This window comes from Mobula hypostoma, chromosome 1 (genome assembly GCF_963921235.1).
Source record: "Mobula hypostoma chromosome 1, sMobHyp1.1, whole genome shotgun sequence".
Taxonomy (NCBI): Eukaryota; Metazoa; Chordata; class Chondrichthyes; order Myliobatiformes; family Myliobatidae; genus Mobula; species Mobula hypostoma.
This window is the reverse complement of record NC_086097.1, coordinates 244,300,772-244,317,370: the sequence shown is the minus strand read 5'-3', so window position 1 is coordinate 244,317,370 and position 16,599 is coordinate 244,300,772. Positions and strand designations below refer to the sequence as shown.

General features: G+C 45.4%; 1 protein-coding gene across 2 annotated transcripts in view; it reads left to right on the top strand.

The window, feature by feature from the left end:
• stac (SH3 and cysteine rich domain) overlaps positions 1 to 16,599 on the top strand; it is a 179,469-nt gene that overhangs the window by 141,117 nt on the left and 21,753 nt on the right. For both annotated transcript variants that reach the window (XM_063042358.1, XM_063042350.1), the window contains one exon: positions 3,393 to 3,444. In XM_063042358.1, coding sequence (XP_062898428.1) covers positions 3,393 to 3,444 — 52 coding nt within the window. The remainder of the gene's footprint in view (positions 1 to 3,392; positions 3,445 to 16,599) is intronic.

Sequence of the window (16,599 nt, the reverse complement as noted above, 5' to 3'; positions counted from 1 at the left end):
CGCCATCTCCATGGCACTTCACTCTGCCCTGACCCACCTGGACAGCCCCAACTCTTACGTCAGAATGGTTCATTGACTTTACTTCGGCATTCAATACTGTGATCCCCTCCAAGCTGATCGCCAAACTTCGCCAGCTTGGTATCAGCTCATCCCTCTGCAATTGGACCTTGGACTTTCTGATTAACAGACCCCAATCTGTTCAGTTAGACAACCTCTCCTCCTCCACTCTCACCCTGAATACCAGTGTGCCTCAAGGCTGTGTGCTGAGCCCTCTTCTGTACTCCCTCTTCACCTATGACTGCATTCCTGTACATGGTTCTAACTCTATAATCAAGTTTGCAGGTGACACCACGGTGGTTGGCCTGATCAGAGGGGATGACAAGATGGCCTACAGGGACGAGGTCCAGCACCTAGCCGCGTGGTGTGCCGACAACAACCTGGCCCTTAACACCCAGAAGTCCAAGGAGATCATTGTGGATTTCAGGCATGCTAGGAGCCACATCACGTCCTCACCTACATCAATGTGTGGAGAGTGTATCAAGCTTCAAATTCCTTGGTGTCCTCATTTCCGAGGAACTCCTCCATCCTGATCAAAAAGGTGCAACAGTGCCTTTATTTCCTGTGGAGCATCAAGAAAGCTCACCTCTGTCCCAGGATACTGATGTACTTTTACCACTATACCATTGAGAGCATACTCACCAACTGCATCTCAGTGTGGTATGGCAATTGTCCCGTATCGGACCGCAAAGCACTCCAGCGTGTGGTGAAAACTGCCCAGCGGATTATCGGCACCCAATTGCCCACCATTGAGAACACCTACCATAAACGCTGCCTGGGCAGGGCGAAAAGCATTATCAAGGATGCATCTCACCCTAACCATGGACTTTTTACTCTCCTCCCATCCAGTAGGCGCTACAGGAGCCCCTGCTCCCGCACCAGCAGGCTCAGGAAGAGCTTCTTCCCTGAGGCTGTGACACTGCTGAACCTCACATCACAGCGCTAAGCAGTATTGCACCCATAATGTACTGTCTCAGAACCTTTATATTTGTGTGCTGTAGCAGTTACTTTTTATTCGCAGTTATTTTGTAAATAACACTATTCTTTGCATTTCTGGTCAGATGCTAACTGCATTTCATTGGCTTTGTATCTGTACTTGGCACAATGACAATAAAGTTGAATCTAATCTAATCTAATTAGGTCTCTCCAATGTCTTATACACGTTCCACGTAACATCCCAACTCCAGTACTGATTACTTTGGTTTATGAAGGCCAATATGCCAAAAGCTCTCTTTATGACTCTATCTACCTGTGACTCCACTTCCAAAGAATTATGATCTGTATTTCTAGATCCCTTTGTTCTACCTCAGTCCTCAGTGCCTACTGTTCACTGTGTAAATCCTGCCCTGATTTGTCCTCCGAAAGCGTAACACCTCACACCTGTCTGCATTAAAACTCCTTGGCCAGTTTTCCAGCTGGCCTAGATCCCGCTGCAGGCTTGGATTGTCTTCCTCGCTGTCAACTACACACCCAGTGGTGGTGTCATCGCAAATTTGCTGATTCAGTTTACCAAATTATCATCCAGATTGTTGATATAGATGACAAGCAACTAGCACCGATCCCTGAGTTCCATCGATTCTACCAGCGCTGTCTGGCTTCTCCTGTAAAACCAGTGTTGAATCCAGTTTACTATCTCATCTGGAGTAGCTGATCATGTGGACTGTGCTGGAAATATCAGCAATAATTCTTGTATTCTGAGGCTAAAGAAATCCCTCCTCAACTCTGTTATAAGGGGATGCCCTTGTATTCTGAGGGTGAAAACATCCTCTCAACATCCATTTGATCTGGCCTGGGCCTCCGTTGGTCAGGGTTGACGATGGATGTTGTGTCCTAGCTGTCCAGATACGTAAGCCCAGGCAATACAATCTGGAGAGCAAGCTGCTGCCCTTGTAGCAAGCTCCCCCTCTCCACGCATCTAATGAACCCAAAGGAATGGCAGAGACTGATAGTTTGGCCCCGGCGGTGTCGTAGGAGTTGCCAGTTAGCTTTGAACTCAACGTAGGACTGCCTGAGGGACTCCAGTTCCAGATTTTCCCTCGGGGTTTGCTCCTGAAGCCTGCCCCATGAGTGGGTATAGCCGTAAGACAGCAGAGGTTTGAGATCAGAGTTTTCCTTCTCCTAGATGCGCTGCCAACCACAGCTGACGATCCCCAGATGCCTGAAGTGACTGGTTTTAAGGTGCCAGTAACCTGCCTTTGCCCCTTCTCCTGTCAATAAAAATGTTTCTACTGGGCTTAGTAGCTAAGCCACACGTGAAATCCAGAAGCTGGACTTGGTTGTCAGAGGCTATTTGAGACACATGCCACTGGGAGCATTTAATAGGTGGCGGGAACTTGTTCCCATTACCATCCTCGGCTGTAACAACCTTAAGGAACTCCATTCTCTCTAGGCCTTCCACTATTCGATAAGTTTCAGTGAGATTCCCCCTGCCTCATTCTTCTAAACTCCAGTGTGTACAGGCCCAGAGCCACCAAACACTTCTCAAATCCTTTCATTCCCTGGGATTCAATCACAAACAAGAGAAATTCTGCAGATGCTGGAAATCCAAGCAACACTCACAAAACGTTGGAGGAACTCAGCAGGTCAGGCTGGGTCTGTGGAAAAAAGTAAACAGTTGTCGTTTTGGGCCGAGACCCTTCATCAGGGCTGGAGAAAAAAGATGAGAAGTTAGGCTAAGAAGATGGAGGGAGGGGAGGAAGAAGTACGTTAGTAGGTGACAGGTGAAACCAGGAGAGGGGGAGAGGTGAAGTGAAGAGCCGGGAAGCTGATTGGTGAAAGGGATAAAGGGCTGGAGAAGGGGGAATCTGACAGGAAAGGACAGAAGGCTGTGGAAGAAAGGGGGAGGTATTGGGCAGGTAAGGAGATAAGGTGAGAGAGGGAAGTAGGAGGGGGGCATTATTGGAAATTCGAGAAGTCGATGTATTTCTTCCTCCCCGCCCCCCACCTTCTTACTCTGACTAATCATTTTTTTTTCTCCAGTCCTGATGAAGGGTCTTGGCCTGAAACGTTGACTGTTTATTCTTTTCCATAGACGCTGCCTGGCCTGCTGAGTTCCTGCAGCATTTTGTGTGCATTCCTGGGATTGTTGTTTTGAACCTTCACTGTCCCCAATGCCAACACGTCCTTTCTAAAGTAAAGGGCCCAAAACTGCTCACAATACTCCATTGTTTTCTGTGGGTTATGGTGTTGATGAAAGGAACAGTGCGACCAAAGTTACCAGGAGTACCACCGGCTCTCCATGAATTAATGGGTACTTTTTAAACCTTTAATTGTAAGGCAGCATAGGAAGGTGGTGTAGTTGAAGGCTAATGTTATTTGTTTATTCAACATTGCAGGGCTGGCGACAGAATTTTACTGCTGGATGATTCTAATGAGGAATGGTGGAAGGTAAGTTTCTGAATCTCGAAGGCCGTAAACTGAACCAGAATTCCATTAGTTTGTAATGTCGGAGGTAAATCCCCACCCGTACATCCAGCAGAAACCTGAAGGGACTCTAGATTCTGAGGTAATTAAAATCAGATTGTTGCCAAATTATACCAATATGACCAATTAACCTATTAACCCATACATAAATCAATGAATAGTGCCAAAGAGGAACATGAGGCAGTGCTCATGGACTTTTCTGATGGTGGAGGGAAGAAACTGCTCCTGAATTGTTGAGTGTGGGTCTTCAGGCTCCTGTACCTCCCTCCTGATGGTAGTAACGAGAAGAGGGCACTTCCTTGATGGTGAAGGTCCTTAATGGTGGATGCTGCTTTTTTGAGGCACCCCCTCTTCAAAGCCCAAAGTAAATCTATTATCAAAGTACATTTTGTCACCATGTACAACCCTGAGATTTGTTTTCTTGTGGGCTTTCACAGTAAGTACAGAGAAACACAATAGAATGAATGAAAGGCTGCACAAAACAGGGCAGACAAATAACCAGTGTACAAAAGACAGCAAACTGTGCAAATACAAAAAGATAAAAAAGAAAATAACAATAATAATAATAAACAAACAATAAATATCGAGAGCATGAAATAAGATGAAAGTGAGTCCTTTGGTAGTGGAAACAGCTCAGAGTTGGGGTGAGTGAAGTTATACCTTCTGGTTATGGTTGAGGGCTAGTGACTGTTCCTGAACCTGGTGGTGCAGGTCTTGAGGCTCCTGTACCTCCTTCCTGATGGCAGCGGTGAGAAGAGAGCATGTCGTGGATGGTGGGGCTCCTTGGTGATGGATGCTACTTGCCTGCAACAGTACTCCATGTAGATGGTGGGGACGGGGTCTATCCCCACGATGGACTGGGTCATATCCACTACTTTTTGCAGACTTTTCCCTTCGAGGGCATTGGTGTTTCCATATAAGGCCATGGTACAGCCAGTCACCGCACATCTATCGATGTCTGTCAAAGTTTAGGATGAAATGCTGCATCTTTGCCAACTTCTAAGGAAGTAGATGTCCTTGCTGGTGGGGAAGGTTGTGTCCGTGATGGAGCTAGCTGTGTTTACAGCATGAGGAATCCTGGTCTCCCCTGCCCCAGCAAGGGAATTCTATCGTGTAACATAGGGGTCCCCAACCTTTTTTGCATTGCGGACCGGTTTAATATTGACAATATTCTTGCAGACCGGCGGACCCGAGGTGGGGGGGGGTGGTAGGGTTGCCAACGGCCAAGAGTAGCAGTCAAATACGTTGTGTTTACCCAGAGGAAGACTACAATGACCATGAAGCCTTGCGTGGCGCCATTGCGCATGCGTGTACCTGCCGATTTTTTTTTTTGCAAATCGTTTTTGGCGATTCTGTTCGGGGGGGGTGGTGGTGGGGTGTTAATCACAACCGGAACATCGGTGATAAGTTGCTAATACACTCAATTTGGTTTCTAAAAGGGTTTATCTAAAGAATTTCATATTAAACACACAGTGCACATTTTCCTTGCATGAATATAGTGATAAGTCAATTATCAGGGGAGGACAGGGGAGCTTGAAGTAAGTGTTGAACGAACTTCCGGTAGAAGTGGCAGAAGAAGGTTCGATATTATCATTTAAAGAAAAATTGGATAGGTATAGGGACAGGAAAGGAATGGAGGGTTGTGGGCTGAGTGCAGGTTGGTGGGACTAGGTGAGAGTAGCGTTCGGCACGGACTAGAAGGGCAGAGATGGCCTGTTTCCGTGCTGTAATTGTTATATGGTTATATAAGTCAATAGCAACATAACATTTTAAGTAACGTTTGGATATTAAACACACAGCACATATTTTCCCCATATGAACATATAAAATCATTGCAACACACCAATATCGCTGAATCAATGAGAGCTCTGGGCTTGTTTCCCTGCAACAACATGGTCCTATCGAGGGGTGTTGGGAGACATCGATACTCGAAGGGGGTTCCTTATGTCCAGTCTATTCCGCAATTTAGTTTTCGTTGCATTCATTGCCGAAAACTCCGCTGCGCAGAGATATGATGTTAGAAATGGAAGCAACGTTTTCAGTGCTTTCGTGGCTATCTCAGGATATTTAGCCTTGACTTTGATCCAGAACGCCGGCAGAGATGTTATGTCAAATATACTTTTCAGCCCGCTGTCATTTGCAAGCTTAAGGAGTTGATTTCCTTCCCGCGCTGACATGGATGACGCACGGGTCATGACCTCGCGTGCGTAATGGCTGAACGGATCGTGACAGGGAATGAGAAAAGGTGCAGCTGACTCATATTGCCAAATCATATCATTTCCTCACGGCCCGGTAGCGCATGCTTTGCGGCCCGGTACCGGTCCGTGGCCCAGTGGTTGGGGACCGCTGGTGTAACATCCAGGAATCTAAAGCACCAAGAAAATTGAGTGAAAAGTAAAAAAAAATCACAGATACTTCTGAATTCCGTACATTTGAGCATTAGGAAGGATGGTTCCTTGAAAAATTGACTCTGTAGAAGAATTTGAATCAAAACAAATGTGTCAAAATGTGATTGTATTTTAAGGGACAAATCTATTTGAATGTGAAAAGCATCTCTGAGCATTAAGTGCTTCTTCATTTGAAGATATTCTGTCATTGCTGCTTTAATTCTCTAGGATTCGCACCACCAGATTCAGGAACAATTACTACCATCAGGCTCTTGCCCCAGAGGGGATAACTACACTCAACTTCACTTGCCTCATCACCGAACTTTTCCGGCATCCTATGTAGTCACTGTCAAGGACTCTTTGTCTTGATATTTATTGCTTAATTATTCATTATAATTATTTCTTTGTTCCTTCGTATTTGCACAGTTCGTTCTCTTTTGCACTCTGGTTGTTTGCCCACCCGGTTGGGTGCAGTCTTTTATTGATTCGATTATGGCTCTTGGACTTACTGAGTATGCCTGCAAGGAAATGAATGTAAGTGTTGTTGGCATTCATTTCAAGAAGCCTAGAATATAAAAGCAAAGATGCAATGTTGAGGCTTTATAAGGCACTGGTGAGGCCTCGCAGAGTATTGTGAGCTGTTTTAGACCCCTTATCTAAGAAAGGATGTGCTGATATTGGAGAGGGTTCAAAGAATGTTCATGAAAATGATTCCAGGATCGAAAGGCTTATCATATGTAGAGCTTTTGATGGCTCTGGGCTTGTACTCTCTGAAACTCAGAAGAATGACGGGGGCGTGGGGGGATCTCTTTGAAACCTATCGAATGGTGAAGAGCACAATAGAGTGAATGTGGAGCGGGAATTTCCTATAGTGAGTGAGTTTATGACCAGAGGACCCAGCCTCAGAATAGAGGGACATCCATTTAGATCAGAGATGAGAAGGAACTTCTTAAGCCAAAGACTGGTAAATCTGTGGACTTTGTTGCCATAGGCGGCTGTGGAGGCCAAGTCATTGGGTATATTTGAGAAAGAGGTTGATAGGTTATTGATTAATCAGGGCATCAAGGAATATGAGGAGAAGGCAGGAGATTGGGGCTGAGAGGAAAAATAAATCAGCCATGATGAAGTGGCAGAGCAGACCCAATTCGTTGGGTGAAATGGCTTTATCATTGTATATAGTGACATATACATTATATGTACTTTGATAATAAATTTAGTTTGAGCTTGAAGTTGAACTTTAACTCAGAGATACGGTTCAGAACAGGCCCTTCCAACCCAAAGAGCTGTGCTACCAAGCAAAGCATCTGTTTAACCCAGCCTAATCACAGGATAATTTACAATGACAAGTTAACCCACTAGTCTTTGACTGTACCAGAGCACCAGGAGAAAACCCATGGGAGAAGGTACGAATTCCTTGCAGACGATGCCAGAGTTGAATAAACTCTGACGTCCTGAACTTAACTTTGTTAACTGCTACACTACAGTGTGATGGAGAATGCAGGTATGGGTTCTGCTACCTCTGGCATGCAAAGCGAGCACCCTACCATTTGAGCTAAATCCCCAGCATAAGTCGTAGCTATAGGAGTCACAATAAGATCAGAACCATTATAGATTCAGGAGTTGCTGAAGACCATAAGACATAAGAGCAGAATTAGGCCATCTTGGCCCATCGAGTCTGCTCCGCCATTTGATCATAGCTGATCCTTTTTTTTTGTATCTCCTTCTCAACCCCAGTTCCCGGCTTTCCCCCTGTACCCGTTGATGCCGTGTCCAATCAAGAACCTATCAATTTCTGCGTTAAGTACACCCAATGACCTGGCCTCCACAGCTGCATGTGGCAACAAATTCCATAAATTCACCACCCTTTGGCTAAAGGAATTTCTCCACATCTCTGTTTTGAAAGGGTACCCCTCTAACCTGTGCCCTCTTGTCCTAGACTCCCCCACCATGAGAAACGTCCTGTCCACATCTACTCTGTCTAGGCCTTTCAACATTTGAAAGGTTTCAATGAGATCCCCTTCTGTATTCTAGAAAGTACAGACCCAGACCTATCAAATGTTCCTTGTAAGATAACCCTTTAATTCCTGGAATCATCCTTGTGAACCTCCTCTGGACCCTCTCTAATGCCAGCACATCTTTTCTAAGATGATGGGCTCAAAACTGTTCACAATACTCAAGGTGAGGCCTCACCTGTGCCTTATAAAGGTTCAGCATCACGTCCCTGCTCTTGTATTCTAGTCTTCTTGAAATGAATGCTAATATGGCATTTGCCTTCCTCACCACCGACTCAACCTGCAAGTTAACCTTCAGGGTGTTCTGCACAAGGACTTCCAAGTCCCTCTGCATCACAGATTCCTGTATTTTCTCCCCGTTTAGAAAATAGTCTGCATATTTATTTCTACTACCGAAATGTATTACCATGCATTTCCCAACATTGTATTTCATTTGCTGCTTTCTTGCCCATTCTCCTCATCTGTCTAAGTCCTTCTACATCCTACCTATTTCCTCAACACTACCTGCCCCTCCACCAATCTTTGTATCATCTACAAATTTGGCAACAAAGCCATCTATTCCATCATCTTAATCATTTATATACAGCATTAAAAGAATCAGTCCCAACACTGACCCTGCGGAACACCACTAATCACTGGCAGCCAACCAGAAAGGGATCCTTTTATTCCCACTCACTGCCTCCTACCAATCAGCCAATGCTCTAACCATGTTAGTAACTTTCCTGTAATACCATGGGCTCTTAACTTAGTAAGAGCCTCATGTGGCACCTTGTCAAAGGCCTTCTGAAAGTCCAAATACACAACATCCACTTGTAATTTCCTCAAAGAATTCCAACAAGTTCATCAGGCAGGATTTTCCCTGAAGGAAACCATGCTGACTTTGTACTAACTTGTCCTGTGTCACCAAGTATTCCATAACCTCATCCTTAACAATTGACTCCAACATCTTCCCAGCCACTGAGGTCAGGCTATCTGGTCTGTAATGTCCTTTCTGCTGCCTTCCTCCTTTTGCTAAGAGTGGAGTAACATTTGCAATTTTTCAGTCCTCTGGCACCATGCCAGAGTCCAGTGATTTTTGAAAGATGATTTCTAATGCCAGTACAATCTCTAACGCTACCTCTTTCAGAACCCTAGGGTGCAGTTCCCCTGGTCTGGGTGACTTATTTACCTTTAGGTCTTTCAGTTTTTTGAGCACCTTCTCTCTTGCACAGTAACTGCACCCACTTCTTTTCCCTCACACACAACAACGTCATGTATACTGCTAGTGTCTTCCACAGTGAAGACTGATGCAAAATACTCATTTAGTTCATCAGGCATCTCCTTGTCCGCTGTTGTTATTTCTCCTGCCTGATTTTCTAACGGTCCTATATCCACTCTCATTTCTCTTTTATTTTTAACATAATTGAAATAAACTTTTTATTATCCACTTTGATATTATTGGCTAGCTTGCTTTCATATTTCATCTTTTCCCTTCTAATGGTTTTTTTAGTTGCTCTCTGTAGGTTTTTAAAAACTTCCCAATCCTCCATCTTCCCACTAATTTTTGCTTTATTGTACGCCCTTTCTTTTGCTTTTACAATAGCTTTGACTTCCCTTGTCAGCCACAGTTGTACTATTTTACCATTTGAGTATTTCTTCATTTTTGGAAATTAATTCCTGCACCTTCCTCATTTTTCCCAGAAATCCCTGCCAGCAGCTCCTTCCAATTTACTTAGGCCAACTCCTCTCTCATACCACTGTAATTTCTGGTACTCCACTGAAATACTGCTACATTAGACTTTACTTTCTCCCTATCAAATTTCAAGTTGAACACAATCATATGGTGATCACTGGTTCCTAAGGGTTCTTTTACCTTAAACTCCAGTTCCGGTCGCCTCCGGTTCATTCCGGTTGATTACATAACGTCCAGTCCAGTATAGCTGATCCCTGGTAGGTTCACTTGATGCCATTCTTTACCAGTAGAGCCACACCACCCCTCTGCCTACCTTCCTATCCCTCCAATATAACGTGTAACCTTGGACATTCAGCTCCCAACTACAACCATCCTTCAGCCATGATTCTCTGATGGCCAGATCATCATACCTGACAATCTGTAATAGTTCAACAAGATCATCCACTTTATTTCTTATACCATAGTCATAGTCATACTTTATTGATCCCGAGGGAAAATGGATTTCGTTACAGCTGCACCATAAATAATAAATAGTAATAAAACCATAAATAGTTAGATAGTAATATGTAAATTATGCCAGGAAATAAGTCCAGGACCAGCCTATTGGCTCAGGGTGTCTGACCCTCCAAGGGAGGAGTTGTAAAGTTTGATGGCCACAGGCAGGAATGACTTCCTATGATGCTCTGTGTTGCATCTCGGTGGAATGAGCCTCTGGCTGAATGTACTCCGTGCCCAACCAGTACATTATGTAGTGGATGGGAGACATTGTCCAAGATGGCATGCAACTTGGACAGCATCCTCTTTTCAGACACCACCGTCAGAGAGTCCAGTTCCATCCCCACAACATCACTGGCCTTAGGAATGAGTTTGTTGATTCTGTTGGTGTCTGCTACCCTCAGCCTGCTGCCCCAGCACACAACAGCAAACATGATCGCACTGGCCACCACAGACTCGTAGAACGTCCTCAACATCGTCCGGCAGATGTCAAAGGACCTGAGTCTCCTCAGGAAATAGAGACAGCTCTGACCCTTCTTGTAGACAGCCTCAGTGTTCTTTGACCAGTCCAGTTTATTGTCAACTCGTATCCCCAGGTATTTGTAATCCTCCACCATGTCCACACTGACCCCCTGGATGGAAACAGGGGTCGCCGGTACCTTAGCTCTCCTCAGGTCTACCACCAGCTCCTTAGTCTTTTTCACATTAAGCTGCAGATAATTCTGCTCACACCACGTGACAAAGTGACAACGCATGTTATACTACGTGCATTTAGATACAACACCTTGAGTACTGTATTTGCTATCCTTTCTGATTCTGAATCCCTAATGATTTGATACTCAACCTGTTGGCTGCAACTAAGTCCCATCACCTGCCTGCCTTTCCTGACAGTCTGATTGCACATTACCTGTACTTTTTTGTCATTCGTCCTATCCTGAGTCCCTTCACTCCGGTTCCCATCCCCTGCCAAATTAGTTTAAACCCTCCCCAACAGCTCTAACCAACCTGCCCATGACAATATTGATCCCCCTTGGGTTCAGCTGCAACCCGTCACTTTTGAACAGGTCACACCCCTCCCACAGAAGAGATCCCAATTATCCAAGAACGCGAAGCCCTGCCCCCTGCACCAGCTTCTCAGCCACGCATTTATCTGCCAAATCATCCTGTTTCTACCCTCACTGGCGCGTGACACAGGCAGCAATCCAGAAATTGCTACCTGGCAGGTCCTGCTTCTCAACTTTCTACCTAGCTCTCTAAATTCTCTCTTCAGGACCTCATTTATTTTCCTTCCTATTTCATTGGTACCGATATGTACCGAGACATATGGCTGCTCCCCCTCCCTCTCTCAAATGTTGTGGATGTGATCTGAGACATCCCTGACCCTGACACCTGGGAGGCAACATACCATCTGGGTGTCCCGTTCACGTCCACTGAATCTCCTGTCTGTTCCCCTCACTATCGAGACCCCTATCACTACCACTCCCTCCTTCTCTTCCTGTCCCTTCTGCACCACGGACCCCTGGTCAGTGCCTGTAACCCGGTCGCCATGACATTCTCCCGGGAGGTCATCCCCCACAAAAGTATCCAAAGCAGTACACTTGTTTTTGAGGGGAATGGCCACAGGGGTGCTCAACTCTAACTGCCTATTTCCGTTTCTCCTGACAGTCACCCAGCTACTCGCCTCCAGCAACTTCAGGGTGACGACTTCCCTGTAGCTTTGATCAATTATCTCCTCATTCTCCTTGACAAGCCCATGGTCATCCAGTTGCTGCTCCAGATCCCTAACACGGTCTTCAAGGAGCTGTAACCGGATGCACTTCACACAGATGTAGTTCCCTGGGAGACCCTGGGTGTCCCAGTTCTCCAACATCCGGCACGAAGAGCACCCCACAGCCATTTAAATGGTACAATAAGAGAGGGAAAAAAAAAGGAAATCAAAGGGTTGGACTATGTCTCTTGCAAAAACGCCATCCCCTTCTCGCAATTCCTCCGTCTCCGCCGCATCTGCTCTCAGGATGAGGCTTTTCATTCTAGGACGAGGGAGATGTCCTCCTTTTTTAAAGAAAGGGGCTTTCCTTCCTCCACTATCAACTCTGCTCTTAAACGCATCTCCCCCATTTCACGGACATCTGCTCTCACTCCATCCTCCCGCCACCCCACTAGGAATAGGGTTCCCCTGGTCCTCACCTACCACCCCACCAGCCTCCGGGTCCAACATATTATTCTCTGTAACTTCCAATGGGATCCCACCACTAAGCACATCTTTCCCTCCCCCCCCTCTGCTTTCCGCAGGGATCGCTCCCTACGCGACTCCCTTGTCCATTCGTCCCCCCCCATCCCTCCCCACTGATCTCCCTCCTGGCACTTATCCGTGTAAGCGGAACAAGTGCTACACATGCCCTTACACTTCCTCCCTTACCACCATTCAGGGCCCCAAACAGTCCTTCCAGGTGAGGCAACACTTCACCTGTGAGTCGACTGGGGTGATATACTGCATCCGGTGCTCCCGATGTGGCCTTTTATATATTGGCGAGACCCGACGCAGACTGGGAGACCGCTTTGCTGAACACCTACGCTCTGTCTGCCAGAGAAAGAAGGATCTCCCAGTGGCCACACATTTTAATTCCACATCCCATTCCCATTCTGACATGTCTATCCACGGCCTCCTCTACTGTAAAGATGAAGCCACACTCAGATTGGAGGAACAACACCTTATATTCCGTCTGGGTAGCCTCCAACCTGATGGCATGAACATCAACTTCTCTAACTTCCACTAATGCCCCACCTCCCCCTCGTACCCCATCTGTTACTTATTTTTATACACACATTCTTTCTCTCACTCTCCTTTTTCTCCCTCTGTCCCTCTGAATATACCCCTTCCCCATCTTCTGGGTTCCCCCCCATCTTGTCTTTCTTCCCGGACCTCCTGTCCCATGATCCTCTCGTATCCCCTTTTGCCAATCACCTGTCCAGCTCTTAGCTCCATCCCTCCCCCTCCTGTCTTCTCCTATCATTTTGGATCTCCCCCTCCCCCTCCCACTTTCAAATCTCTTACTCACTCTTCCTTCAGTTAGTCCTGACGAAGGGTCTCGGCCTGAAATGTCGACTGTACCTCTTCCTAGAGATGCTGCCTGGCCTGCTGCGTCCACCAGCAACTTTGATGTGTGTTGCAGGAAATCTTAACAGATACTTTACACAGAGCTGACGCCTCTTCCGAGCCGAAGCCTCCTTTGAGCCAAAGCCTTTCGCTTCTATTCTTGCCACTGGCCTACTCCCGACAATGGCCGCTCCGCTTATCCCTTCTGTACTTTAATTTAGTTTGTAGAGCTCTGTTGACGCTACTGATAGGCCCCGTACAATGGACAAATGCCCTCAAAGCTCCCTTTTTAAATAACCACCGCCAACCTGCGAGAACATGTCTTGGTAGAGCTCTGTTGACGTCGCTGATAGGACATGTGGATTGTGATGGATTCTAATGGCTGCCAAAGCTTACCAATGATGAACAGAAATTACACCACTCAGACGTTGTTTTTGAAAGAATTAATTTTTGAGATTACAATGAGATTTGGTAAGACACAAGTATCTCACCAGGAATGATTATCCAGGTAGGATTCCTCAAACCAGACTAAGGCTATTCATCCCACTGAGTCTACTCCACCATTCCATCGTACCCTACCTGGGCATAGGCTGCCATCAGCGGCTCATCAAAGTCCTCTGTCCTGGGCCAGTGTTTCAAGTTGTTCCCAGGTGTACATTGAAACTTTGAAACACACAGTGGCTAGTTTATTTTCCCTCTCAACCCCATTCTCATGTCTTCATCTTGTAACCATTGACACCCTGACTAATCAACAACGTATCAACCTCCATTTTATATATACCCAATGACGTGGCCTCCACATCTGTCTGTGGCAATGAATTCCACAGATTCATCACTCTCTGGCTAAAGAAATTCCCCCTCTTCTCTGTATAAAGGATATCCTTGCATTCTGAGGCTGGGCCCTCTGGTCCTGGGCTGTCCCACCACTGGAACCACCTTCTCTACGTTTACTCAATCTAGGCCTTTCAATATTCAATAGGTTTCAATGAGATCCCCCCTCATTCTTCTTAAGTCCAGCGAGTACAGGCCTAGAGCCATCAAACAGTCCTCATATGTTAACATTTCATTCCCGAATCATTCTCACGAACCTCCTCTGGACCCTCTCCAAAGCCAGCATTTTAGAGAAGGTCCAGGGGATATAGGGCCCAAAATTGTTCAGAATATTCCAGAAGTGATCCATATATGCTTAAGGTGAGAAGGGAAAGGTTTAATGAGAACCTAGGAGGCAGCTTAATCACCTGGAGGTTGGTCAGCACATGGAATGAGCTGCCAGAAGAAATGATTGAAATAGATATATTAATCAAATTTGAAGGATACATGGTTGGGAAAGATTTAGAGGGATATGAGGCAAGTGCAGGCAAATAGGACTAGCTGAGATACAAATCTTGGTCAGAATGGACCAGATGAGGTGAAGGGTCTGTTTTCGTACTATATGACTTGCCCACTCAGTCTTTTTAAACATTCTCCCTCTCACCTTAAATACATGTCCTCAAAAATTTGATATTTCTACCCTGGGAAAAAAGATTCAATCTACTGTATCTACTGTATGTCTCTCTTAATCTTATAAACCTCTATCAGGTTGCTAAGCAAAGAGTCTCCTACAGTCCTGGAATGGATAGAAATAGTTCAAGAAATTTATGTTATGGAACAATTGACTTTCTCTCTGAGACATGCCACTAAACAATTTGAAAGATCCAGGGAAAATTGGACATTTTATTTGAGCCTGAAGTAATTTCTTCATTGTGCATTTATTTGTTTGAAGAACTTTGTTTTATTTCTTCTTATGATGGAACCTGCAGAATGGACTTTAGAGTTATGGATCTTAAGGTCCCCTGAGACTTTGAAAGACAATTATGGACATAAGAATTTGGTTAACCTTGATACAGCAATGTAATCCATTTCGCTATTCATTTTTTCTATTACAAGATACGGATTTTACTTCACCTATGATGACCCTGTCTGTCTGTTTTTATCTTGTTTGTTCTGTTATTGGCAAAACAATAAAAATAAAGTTTAAAAAATCACCTCTATCAGGTCTCCCTTTAGCTTCTGCTGTTCTAGAGGAACCAACTCAAGTTTGTCCAACCTTCCCTGAGAGCTTATAGCTTCTAATCCAGACAACATCAGGGTAAATCATAAACATAAGAGGTTCTCTGGATGCTGGAAATCCAAAGCAACACACACTAATTGCTGGAGAAACTCAGAAGGTCAGGCAGCATCTATGGAGGGGAATAAACAGTTGACATTTCGGACCGAGACCCTTCACCAGGACTGAAAAGAAAGGGAGAAGAATCCGGAATAAGAAAGTGTGGGAGAGGAAGGAGTACAAACTGGTAGTGTTAGGTGAGGGAGATGATGGGTGAATGAGGAGGGATGAAGTGAGAAGCTGGGGATGGTAGGTGGAAATGGTAAAGGACTGAAGAAGGAACCTGATAGCAGAGGAGAGTGGACCATGGAAAAAGGAAAGGAGAAGGGACACACTAAGAGGGAGGTGTTGGGCAGGTGAGGAGAAGGGAAAATGTAAGAGGGGAGCAAGAGTGGTGAATGGGGAAAAAGGAAAAGTTAGGGGAGAAATTGCCGTAAGTTAGATAAATCGATCTACATGCCGTCGGATTGGAGACCACCCGAACGGAATATGAAGTGTTGCTCCTCCAACTTGAGAGTGGCCTTATTGTGGCAGTAGAGGAGGCCATGAACTGACTTGTGCAGAAAGACTTGTGCATGAATCGCAAAGGGTTGGTTTGCAAATGGAGCAAGCTATCAAGAAGGCAAATGGAATGTTGCCCTTCATTGCTAGAGGGATTGAATTTAAAAGCAGGGAGGTTATCTTGCAACTGTACAGGGGACTGGTGAGGCTGTAACTGGAGTACTGCGTGCGGTTCCGGTCTCCTCACTTGGGGAAGGATATATTGACTTTGGAGGTGGTGCTGAGGAGGTTCACCAGGTTGATTCCAGACATGAGGGGTTTAGACTATGAGAAGTGGCCTGGGAGGATGAGAGGAGAATTTATAGAAACATAGAAAATTATGAAAGGGATAGATAAAAGAGAGACAGGAAAGTTGTTTCCACTGATAGGTGAGACTAGAACTAAGGCACATAGCCTTGAGATTCGGGGGAGTAAACTTAGGACGGAGATGAGGAGGAACTGCTTTTCCCAGAGAGTGGTGAATCTGTGGAATTCTCTGCCCATTGAAGCAGTAGAAGCTACCTCAGTAAATATATTTAAGACAAGATTGGATAGATTTTTGCATAGTAGGGGAATTAAGGGTTATGGGAAAAAGGCAGGTAGATGGAGATGAGTCCGGATCAGCCATGATCTTATTGAATGGCGGGGCAGGCTTGATGGGCCGAATGGCCTACTCCTGCTCCTATTTCTTATGTTCTTATGACATGTTGGAATGGGAATGGGAAGTATTATTAAAATGGATAGGTACCAGGAGATCTCGTCTGTTGTGG